At 46.1% G+C, this 11,763-nt stretch overlaps 2 protein-coding genes across 3 annotated transcripts in view; one reads left to right on the forward strand and one right to left on the reverse strand.

The window, feature by feature from the left end:
• Nucleotides 1-338, reverse strand: part of HMGB2 (high mobility group box 2) — a 2,257-nt gene extending 1,919 nt beyond the window's left edge. Inside the window, exon 1 of one of the 2 annotated variants that reach the window (XM_039700250.1) lies at nucleotides 188-338. The gene's annotated coding sequence lies outside the window, so the exon portion shown is untranslated. The remainder of the gene's footprint in view (nucleotides 1-187) is intronic. The other variant, XM_039700252.1, reaches the window with a different exon arrangement.
• Nucleotides 339-11,309: 10,971 nt separating this feature from the next.
• The window catches only part of SAP30 (Sin3A associated protein 30), a 7,137-nt gene continuing 6,683 nt past the window's right edge, over nucleotides 11,310-11,763 (forward strand). Inside the window, exon 1 of the mRNA XM_039700249.1 lies at nucleotides 11,310-11,762. Coding sequence (XP_039556183.1) covers nucleotides 11,647-11,762 — 116 coding nt within the window. The 5' untranslated portion in view covers nucleotides 11,310-11,646. The remainder of the gene's footprint in view (nucleotide 11,763) is intronic.

Genomic DNA, 11,763 nt, shown 5'->3' on the forward strand with positions numbered 1-11,763 from the left:
GAGCCGCCGCCGCCCCGCCGGCCCCACCCGCCCGCCGGGAATCCTCCCCTCAGCCCCGGCCGTGCCGCCCGCCCGCCGCGGGTGTCCCTCGCTGCCCCTGCGCCCAGCACCGCCGCTGGTGCCCGCTGCTCCCCGCTCTCCCTCCGTCCCTCCCGGCGCTGGCGCTCCGCGGGCGCGCGGGCCTTGCCTGGCTGGGCGAGCGGGCGGCGCGGGCTCTGCTGCCTCAGGCGCTGCTGCCGAATGGTGCCGGGCCGCGCACTTACCGCCTCTTGTTTTCCGCGGCACTGCCCGCCACAGCAACCCGACCCGCGGCGCCCGAGAGCCCGCCCCCCGCCGCAGCCCATTGGCTGCCGCGCACGTTCAAACTGCCCGAGGCTCCGCCCCCTGGCGCGGGGGCCGGGCGGCATTGGCTGTCTGCCGCTCTGACGTCAGCGGCCGAGCTACTCCCGGGCTAGGTCGAGCGCGAGGGGGTCGTTGGCGCTTATACCCGTTGGAACCGGTTGGGGTGAGGAGAGCGGGGGGCGGGGCTGGGCGGAGCGCGCTGGGCGGCGATTGGGGGAGAGGGATGGTTTAAAAAACCGCGGGGGCCCTCGCCATTGGCCGGCGGGGGCAGCGACCATTCTGATTGGGCGGAGCGCGGGGGCCGCAGCGTGGTTTAAACATACAAAGGGAGCGGGGCCGCCGGCGGCGGCTCCCTCAGCGCCGCCTGCCCCGGCCCGGGGCGGCCGAGGCAGCAGCGCCGCCCTCTGCCTCTGTCCTTCCCGCCGTGGGGCGGGGGTGCGGCTGGCAGCAGCGGCTGGCTGTGAAACTGGGCTGGACGTTGGGTTTCGACCCCAGGCGGGCCCCGTTTCTGGGGGTGCCCCAAGCGGCCCGGCCCGCCGCGGGGCAGGGGCTGCGGGGCTGCCCGCCCCCGGCTCCCCCCGGACGGAGAGTGTCTGGTTTGTAGCTGTCCCTGGGCAGAGAGAGCTCCTGCTCCCTGAAGAGCCCGGGGCCGCCTGTGAGCGGTGTGCTCCCGACTCGGGCCGGGGCAGGCACGGCGCTGGGACGGGAAGGTGCCGGCTCCCCGAGCCTGGCGCTCTCTGTAAAGCGCAGGCTGCAGCAGTGGAAAGCCTGGGACCCAATCTCGGTCGAATTGAGGCTTTAATGCAAGCCACGCCCATGGTTTGCATTATTGCTTTGAAGTGTGCCGCTAGCAGCAAATCTGGCACTTTGGGTTTGGGGAGAAAACTGAAGTTTCCGTACAGTCACGTGTACTGCGATGTGACCCCAAACTACACTGTACTGCTTTTGCTGACGTTGGTTTTCTTCTGTCTAATTATTTTCATCCAATTCTCTCCTTTGCATAAGTATTCTTAGTAATCTAAGTGGCTTTTAACACCCTTGTTTTTTCAGGTGTAGTTTATAGCCCTAGTGAGAAGCAGGTTATTACTTTGTTTACTGAAGATGCGGTGCCTTCAGTAGAACTTTCATCATGTTAATCTTCCTCAATGGTAAGAAAAAACAAATCCCTGAGCTGTGTGAGAGTACTGAGTAGCTGCATGTATGAGAGGGGTCAATGTCTTGATTTCCAGCTTCCCCCATTCAGAGTTGCTTAGTATAAGCACTTATCAGGAACAGTTCTTCAAGCTTTTCTTATTTCCCTTCTGACAAGTACAGGTTCATGTGCAACAGTTCACTAATGTGGTAGTAAATGCCTCCTTTATCCCTGTTTCATTTTAAGCTTTGTGTGTTTGCCCAAACTGCAGCCCTAAAAGCCAAAATCTGCTACAGAAGAGGGTAATTGGGAGGTAAATTAACAGAGCAACCCACAGATTATGCGTTCCCTCTGCAGATGTCAAAGCCTTCACAAGCCACTTATTCAAAACCCTGTATCACGTATGTGGCTATTACTTTTGATAGTGTTTAGCATACAAATAAAGCTTAGCCTTCCTTACCTCCTAAAATAACCATTTACATGGGGAATGTTTCATATTCTGGTTTGGGCTTGTAATTGCTGTATTCCACTGCTTCTCTGTAGCAAATTAATGTTCTCGTCTCTATGGTACTGAGTTCTGTGTAGGTCTGTCTGTCCACTTTGCAGAGTTGTTTTGTCATGTGGCTTAGAAAATGCTTTTACTTCATATTTTACATGGAAAGCACTATTTTATTTCATGAGTTAAGCTGCCAGATCACTCATTTACTTTGTGGTGAACCACCTCTGTATAAAAGCTACTTGTGAAGCGTGTTCTTGTAATAAAGCAATTTTGTAAAAGATGGTAGAATTTTACAATTTTACAATACTGGTGTGAATCGTAGCACAACCATTGGTGTCTGTGGTGTAAAAGCATTCCTTGCTTGCCAGACTGACCTAGACACTCTCTGTCAATTATTGGGGCGGGGGGGGGAAAGTTTTAGGTAAGTTTTATTAATATTTTCACACTTTAAACATGAATATAGCACATTCGTGGAAAAAAATTACTTTGGAACACTCTTTGGAAATTTTGTGATGTAATTGCAGTAAGGCTTCTGCTGTTGCATCTGTTTTTATATCTGCTCTTAAGAATGAAGAAAATTATTGTGGAAAAGCAGGTGGGGTGGGAAAGTGTAATTATTGCTATGGGAAAAAATGAGATCTGCCTTTCAAATGATTTAATCAAATGCTTTAAGAAAGAAATTAGGATTTTTAAATTTTCTTACCTGCAGAAGAAATTTTTTTTGTACACTTTGCTAGACCCATAGTGTGTTGTATTATGCTGTCTCATCCAACACAGGGCACATGAGAAACCAAAGTAACATCTGTCTGTCCTCCAACAAGGAAGGCAGTATTGAGAATTTTCCATGCTTGAACATGATAGCTTCCCACAACAGTGCCAATGCTGAAAGCCCTGCCACACAGGAATGCTGATGTTAGGAACTTGTCATTCCCAAAGCTGTGCCTTCCTTCCAGCACCCTGGTGCCTGGAAAAGCACTTCTCTGCTTCCATAATAAGCTGTCACTGTTTTTCATTGCTCCACACTGTTCCTTTTCAGACAAAAACACAATTTGTGTCTCCAGAGATTCAGTCACTGTTACTCTTCTAAAGCAGTGATCTGTGCAGTATTGACTTTGCTCGGTACGCGTGGTTAATTTATTAACCACATGTGCATGACAGTTGTGGGGAAGAAGCATAAACTCCAGGACTTGGAGTTACTTCAGTGTGAATAATTCTGCTCATGAAATGACTCTTGGGTTTTATAGCTCCCTGGCTTTGAGCCCTTCTGAGTGTCTAATCTGCCCCAAAATTTGGGGTGCTATTGTTAACTCGGCTTAATCTTCAGTAAACTGCAAGTGAGGAGAGATAAGCAATGAGGCTAGAAATGCTGGATAGAAGATAGAGAAAAGACCAGATGGGTGAGACTGGGTTACAGAGCTGAGAAATGGATTTGAAGAAAAGTATGTCACGGACAACAAAAATGTGTGATTGGAGTGATACTGTCATACTCTACCTCTTGGCTTCTGTGGGCTGCTTCTAGAGCTTTTCGGGATAGTGGTGTCACTGTGGACAAAGCAAGGGAAGAAAGGAACAAAGGCCTTTTATTTGAATTAAATCATCAGTGGATCCATTACAACAGATACTGTTCAGCTGAGGAGATTGCAAACTGCAGTTGCGTGACCTTAACTCTGACCAAACTTGCATTCTGGTGTATTTATGTAGTGATGCTGTCAGTTTTAATTCAGTGAGCTGGATAAGGAAGGTCTACTGTCACTTCCCAGAAAATCTCTTAATAGCCAAATTCCTTTATGGAATATGCCTTAATGTAGCCTAATGGCAGTAAAATTCTGCTTTGGAAAGTTATTACTGTTGAGTGATAGGCAATTTCTTCTTCCGGACCTGAAAAATCAGTGGATGAATAATGAATGTGAGGTAAAACTGCTCTCTGTTTTAATCAAACCAAACTTCACTAATAGGAATGGAAGATGTTGAAAGAAAGCAAATTTAGCTTTAATCAGCAGGTTTCTTTGTTGCAGAAAAAAAGATTAAAATTCAAGACACAAAAAACATTTAAGTAGGTCAGTGCTTTGAAAACCCTTTTAATGTGGATTACAAAGTCTACAGACAGCAACAATGTTTTAGGCCTATTTTTTGTGACCATCTCTCACTAGATATATGGACCTTTAGGACGAAAACCAGAAATCAAAACTATTTAAGCTACTGCTTATCTAAGTTCAATACAAAACTTATTTTGTTGTAGTGTTCCAGTTATAAGCAGTTATTTTCTTTGTACTTTCATAAAAACACATATAACTGCTGCTGCCTAAAAGTTTATGCAACTGGTGTTTCTGACAATATCTTAAAGAATTGCATTTAAGATAACGTATCAGAAGTTTTTTTGGTGTTGTATAACATGTAAATAATCTGTATGTTGTAAAAATGAAATATATTTACCCTTTAAACATTAGGGTTTTATTACGTGGGCCGTTGTAAAGCCTGCATAACCAGTTAAGCAGCTCATAGGCAAATGCAGCTGTGTTAGTTACACCAGGCTGGGTTAGTCTGAAAGCTCAGGAGCTTGTTTTGACTTTGTGCTGTGTACCCAGTCCCTAAAACAAAGGCAGCCTGCACGAGACACTGTCCGGGACAGCTGCAGAGCACAGGCTGAAACTGCAGCAGTCATATGTTAAGAAATAAACACAGCAAATCTCTAACACAGATAATATTAGGAACAATGGCAATTCCTGATTACAATAATTATTACCTGAACTTTTTCAGTCTTAATTTGACAGTAACTTTTTTTGCATTGGGTGTACAAGCTTTTAACTTTTTTAAAAATGGTTTTGCTTTTCTATTCACCTGGCTTTCCCTCACTTTCTTTTTTACATTCAAAGCAATACTCATGCAACATTTTCCCCTCAAGGTATTTAAAAATGTTCTTTGTTTTGCTCTACTGCTAATCCTTCTTTACAGGTATAAGAAGAAAACAGCAGTTTGTCTTTAAATATTGGAAAGTTTCACAGGCAGCTTAGAGGGGCTCTAAAATGTGGATAGCCCTTATTTACAGCAAGAATATGGTTTAAATGGGTAAAAAACTTTCTATTCTTTTCTCCACACCCCCCCCTCCCCGCCCCAAACTGTTCCAGTGTTGTTAAACATTGGTACTTTGCCTGAAACATATACACAACTTACTCTTAAGAAATGGAATTTAATTGCCAATAAAATTGTTCTGTCTTTTGTGAATTGGAGAGAATAGTTTGAGAACTTTTTTCTCCATCTAAGCTGTGAGACAAAGGGTTGGACTCCATCTTGCCCTGGAGGTGTGACATCCAGTGAGGAGATCCACAGAGGTTGTAGTCACAGTCCAGCTTCTGATCAGTCGTGTTTGACAGTCGCTGCTGGTGCTTGCTGCTGCCAGAATGAAATCCTGTCAACCCATGGTGGCTTACAGATATGGACAAACCAGAATGTTTTGTTCATACCTCTGTCCAGTCTAAGGAACTGTTTCCTTCTGTGGTTGTGTGGGCTAGAAACTTAAAACGAGGCTGAACCTGACAGTAGAATCTGTTTCCTATGTCACTGCAGCTCTAAAGTCTTCTGGGAATGACAGTAGTGGGGGTTGACAAGGCTGTGTGTCATGGGCTGCAAGAGGAAGTAAAAAATAAGCAGGTTTGGCTGGTAACAACCAAGTACCCTGTAAGCACTGTGATATTCATCAACATACTGGTCTTTGTCTTGCATCCAGATAGTGGAAAAGCTTAAATTAATTTCAATGGGTCTCATTAAACTTAAATGGGTCTCAAGTGTTGGTCATGCATCATTGTTAATGTAGACATTGTTGGGAATAATTTATTCTGTTACTTCTGGCAACTGGTGCTGTGATGTGTGTCATAGAAATGACCACAGGATACATGGGTGATCTGAGGCTAGAAAGAAAACTCATGAAGTTTTGAAATTGTTGATTGAATCATCAGTCTCATTTTTAGCCATGGTTCCCATGGGATTTTCCAGCAGCTGGTGATATAAATGTATCATTTCCTTACAGCACCCCATTGCATACCCTACTCTACACTGCTAAAGAACTTTACAGTAACAGGGGAGGTTGAGTTTGTTGGAATATAAGCCTTATCTGTATCTTTTATCCAGAAGGAGCTCTGCAGGACATCAGGAAAGCATTTAAATCCCGAACACATGTGAAATTTTATTAATTTTATTTTATGAAAGTGTCTGCATTAGTATCAGACTATGTTGCTTTTACTGAGGGAATCCAAGTATCTAACTGATGGTTTGGTGGAAGAAGTGTTCACCTGCTCTCAAGAGGCACTTAAAACCTGCTGTTAACTTCAACTAGAGCTAAGTCAGACCTAGAGATGCAAAGACAAGGGCACTCAAAGAGGCTCTTAAGGCTGCAGAACTTTCTCGTTTTCCTTTCTGTAAAACGAGTATGTATCAGAAGAGGATGTGATGGTGTAACAGAGCCCTGCAGATTCCAGGATCCTCTGACAAAACCTGAAAAAACCTCTGACAAAACCTGAAATCTGATGATGGTGTAGTATGTGTTATACAAAGCCAGAGGTTAAAGCCATTGTCAGATCTGAATTTCTATAACAAGAAAACAGTAGCTCACAAAATGCAAGACTGTAGCACAGAGTACAGTATGTACACTATGTACAGTGCTTTTTGTAGTATCAAGAGTGCATTAGAGACCAGCAAAATTTACTGAAAAGATATGACAGTTAATCTTACAGGGAAAAAAATCTGAGCAAGTTTTAATTTCATTTCAATGGATTGAAAAATAATTCTTAAGCAATATACTACATTGGTCTATTACTAGTAGTTGAATTTTTATTGCATTACACATAACCTCTGGGGGTGATACAATATGCTTCAGATAGCTACTTTATATTTCTGAAGAACATGAGTGATGATTTAATGGAGTCTCTTTCTAACTGTGCGATCTCATAATGTGAAACAAAATGTTAATTAGAGCAACCTGGATGAACAAGAGATCAGTGACTGTGAAGCAGAGAGAGGTGCACTTGGGTTCAGTGGAGGCTTCTGAGGAGGAGGAGGAGGGGTGTTGAAACTGAGGGGCACCTAAGGCAAAGCTGGAGGTTGCCTTCTCTGCTTCTGTGTGGTCATTGTGCTTGAGCTCCCTCTCCTAACACATCCTTCATTGTTTAAGTCCACTAGCGAACAATTTGTCAAGTACATTTAACAAAGAACATAACATCATTTTTGCACATAAGAATGATGCCTTCTACCTGAAGATCCTCTCATGCTTCCTGTAACTAATGGCTTATTATGAAAGAAAATTTGCCCAAACGATTAAGGGGAGTGTATCATAAAACTTTAAAGCTTTTACAGTACATGGGTTTATCAGTTTTAATCCTAAATTATTATTAAAATAAAATATGTCAATTTGGACCTTCTTTACTGCTTTAAATCTTTTGATAAAAGCCTTTGAGTTTCCATTGTACAAGGCTGAATGCCTATAAAGGAAAGACTGGCTTCACCTGGATTCAGACCTGGAGATAATTCTGGTTAAAGTTATGATTTTTTTTTTGTATTACTGTACTTCTTGAACCATATGCAATGAGGTCTATGTGTACTACTAATACGGATTAGGTTTTGTTATACAATTTATTATCTGAAATTAAATTTTAACTATCCTAGCCTAAAACATGTAAAGAAGTATATATATATATATATATAGTCTGTAGGCTAGTTCCAGTATTTGGGTCTATGCTTTAACAAATTTGGACCATAAATTGGAAGCAGAGCAACAGGCAGTAGCAGGTTAGGTGGTGCTGGAGTGGGAAAGGAAAATGAGTTATTAAAAATCAGAAAAAAAGGGAAAAATAAAATTAGTAGCACTTGTTTCTGTTAAGGAAGGAGAGATTTGGTCACTGTTCCTTATCACGGTCCATGAATGCTTGCTTATTGAATAGGTTGCTTTATTAAAATGACCAGGGTGTGGTGGAATTTGTAGAATTTCTCAAGTGCTTTAAAGGAATCTTTTTTCATTGAAGTAGTTATAATATACAACAAATAAAATGTGTATTTGCTGAGGAAAAAGGTATACCAGTAGTTTTCCTCATTATTCCTTTTGCTAACAGGATAATCTCAGGTGCTGAACACAAGTGCATTAACGTACCCTTGGACTTCAAGTGAATGATACCTGCTGGGGAAGGAAATCATCCTCTCCAGCTGAACTTTATGCCATGGAAATGCATAAAAAATTGCAAGAGCTGCATTTATCTTCCAGGATTGATTACGAGTAACGTGTTTGCAATGTGCTTGCAATATATCTGAGGTGATGTATCTGATTATCATTCTTCTCTCTCAAATTACAAAACACATCAATCAAAAGCTAACAGGAGCTGGGACATATGGCATCTCCAAGAAGAACAAGCTGCTGGGCTCCCACCTGTGCCTGGTCTGCCTCGGTGCCAGGAGGGACCACTGAGTCCTGCTGACTTCAGAGCCTGGGAGCTGTGAATTCAGACTTTTTGGGATGCTGTAGCTCCCGCTCTTTCTGCATGTCACAAGTCATCCATGCTGTGTTCTTGGCACCCCCAAGAGATAAAGATTACTGCTGTCTTCTGTACTACTCAGCTCTGCTGTGAGTACTAGTGACGTGTCATGTACAGGGTAGTTGGTTTGGAGCTGCTGCTTCCTTCAAACTGATCTAATTTTTGAAGTTTAATCAGGATATGGTTGCAATGCTGCATGTTTTTGTGTTTATTTAAAATACGCCCGCATACATGCTTACTTATATCTGACTACTTACAGTACCCAGTACTAGAGTTTATGTTAAAAAGTTGTCATTTTAGACAACATAATCCACAATGATTTTTCTTTTTATTTCATGTAGTCCAAGCTTCATGAAAGTTTGCAAATCCATTTTTGTAGTAAGCTTCATACTGTCTGATAAGCCCATGTAGCTGCAGCTCTTTGTATTTTCCATCCCACATGTGATGCAAGATTAAAAGTGACGTGATTTCTTTGTTACTGTAAGCAGGCGTTCATACCAAATGAGGCGATCATCCCTAGTCACAATCCTGCCCTTCCACTGCACCATTCTGTGTGCTGGGGCACCCTGCAACTGAGCAGGAAAGCAGAGCAGGATTAAATCTAAACTATTTTTCTTGTTGCTAGCCTAGTTGTAACCCAATAGAGTTTGCTGTGCAGCCACAGCAATGTTTTTATGGGCACAAGGAGGCACAGGTGTGAAAAGGAGCAGCTTACAGGAGAAACCGAACCATCTTTCTAAGTCCCACGACTCTCTTATCATGACCTAATCATGAAACTATGATACTACTTTACTTGAAATTACGCTTATAAATTAGCATCTTGGCAAGCACGGCTGGGTAACATAATCAGGCTTTTAACTGCTCCCAAACTGTACAAAGAGGATCAGAAACATTTAAAATGCACAAGTGATCTTTCCATCAAACCAAACAACAGCAGCCAGACCCAGATAGACATATTTTATGCTCACAGTGAGGTCAAATCCATCTGAAAAAAAAAACAAACAAAAACCAAAAGGACCTCAAAAGACATAGTCCAAGAGTCTAGAAATTGCTATTCATGACCCAGATTTCCACTGAAGAATTCCTGGAACTCACCCTTGTCCCACTTTTCCCAGATTTTAACGTCTGCTATGATTGTTATTGGGGTTTTTGTTCATTTTTATCTTAATATTATTACAGGTTTTGAAAGTTTGAAATCACAATAAACTAAAAAAGTGAGTTAAACCTTTGCTGCCTGAGATTGTTCAGCAGCAGAGCGTGGAATTAAACCTAGGTATTATACAGTCTTCAGTTTGGCTGATAACAAAGCAGCGTTCAGTATTTTTTTCCAACTCTCCCTCACTAATCACTAAAACGTGCCTCGTGGATAGCTGCAGTGGCTTTACGCTCAGTGCAGCTTCAGTTACTGTATCCTTCATTCAGTCGCGGCAGTGGGACCTACCCTCCTCTCTAATACCCGGTTACGCAACCAGATTAAGGAGCCATCTGCAGCACAAACTGAAACTGCTCTATAATCGTGTTCCCGGCTCACGCAGAACTTTGGCTTACGCAGGATCTGTGTCTCCTTGAATTATTCACCAGCCTCCCTGCTACTTCTCTCCTTCTTCCAGTTGGAAATGCACAGCAAGGGATACGGTCAAATATTTCAGCGATTAAATCATTGCGCTTTGAGCACGCTCAGCTCAGATGCCGTTTTCTGAGATTTAAAGGAATATTTGCGGTAGTTCAAAGGGAAAGCAAAACCTCTCCCTTCCTTGTGCCTCCTTTGAATGTGCTTGAAAGGACAGTAGATCAGAGCTTGCTGCTTTTGCCACTCTGTTGTCAACAGCTGAATTGTTAAATGACTTGATGCCAACGCATCTCTTATGTAGCTTTGCAAAGCCTCAAACCTAAAAATACCTGCTTTTGTCAAGCATTCTCAGAGTGTCTATTTTACCTAGCCATGTGCACAGCAAGCTCTTGCTTCATCATTAGCGAAAATAATTCTGCATTCTCAAGGCTCTTCTGTTGTTACAGTCACCTTCACTAACAAAAAGTCCTTTTAAATGACAAAACTGGCAAGTCGCACTGTAAATCGCCTTTGTCTTCAGAGGGCTTTGCCACAGGAACGCAGGACGGAGCCCTGACTACGTGTGCTGTAAAAGCAGCTCTGACAAAGGCCGGAGCTCCGTTGGTTCTCTGGGGATCCGCAGAGCCGGCGGCTGCGCTGCGGCTCCCGGGGAGCTGCCTCCCGCAGGCGGAGGGGCAGGAGCGCCCCGACAGAGCCCGCCTGCCCGCGCCGGGAGCCGCTGCCAGCCATGGCCGGCAGCAAGCGGAAAAGAAAGGAGGCAGCGAGGCAGGGAAGGAAGAGGCCGAGAGGGAAGGCAGGAGACAGAGAATCCGGAACGAGCAGCGCCGGCTGCGGCTGAAACACTAGAGCGAGAACAAGTGAACGGGGGGAGCTGCTGCGGCACAGCGCCGAGAGCCGGGAGGAGGCGGCGCAGGCCGCCGGCCGCGCGTCGCCAGGAGCGCGGGTACGCGCTCGGCCGGGCCAGCGGCAGCTCCGACCCGCGACACGCTCCGGAGCCGCCCTTTCACATCCCACGGCGGAGCCGCCGGGGAGGCGCGGGAAGGGGGGAAAGAGAGGCTGACACACGGGGCTTTGCAGCGGGCCCAGCCTCCACACTGGGAGGGAAAGGGAGCGGAGCGCGGCGCGGGGAAAAAGAAGCGGCTGCCGCAGCGTGTCCTGCCCCGCGCCGAAGCCCGGGCCGCGGGCAATGCGGCCGCGCCGGCCGGGCAGGGACTGCGCTTCCCGTGGGGCCGAGCGCGGCAGCCGGCATGCGCGGCGGGCGGGCGGGGCGGGGCGGCAGGTTGCTGTTGTTACATAGGAAACAGCTGAAGAGTCTCCACATGACAGGGGGGGAAGGAGGAAGTGGGGCGGCCCGCGGGGCTCTGCCGTCGCCGCTCCGGTAGTCGCGGGGCTCGGCCGGCGGCTGCTGGCGGAGAGAGTCCTTCCCGCGACGAGTAGGCTGAGCGCCCTCGAGGGCGGACTTGTGCCCCGGTGCTGCCGCTGAAGGGAGGCAGGCAGGGAGCGGGGAGCCCCCCGCCGGGCCGCGGCGCCTCGCCGGGGAAGTTTGGTGCGGGGCGGGATCCCGCCGGCCGCGGCAGTGGCGCCGGGTATGAACGGCTTCGCCCCCGAGGAGGTGACCCAGCGCGGGGCAGACCCCGCCGCCGCGGCGGCGGTGGGCAATGCGGGCTCCGCTGTGGAGGTGCCGCCGCCGCCAGCGCCGCCGGGG

Source organism: Passer montanus, unplaced genomic scaffold, assembly GCF_014805655.1.
Source record: "Passer montanus isolate IOZ18808 unplaced genomic scaffold, ASM1480565v1 scaffold14, whole genome shotgun sequence".
Taxonomy (NCBI): domain Eukaryota; kingdom Metazoa; phylum Chordata; class Aves; order Passeriformes; family Passeridae; genus Passer; species Passer montanus.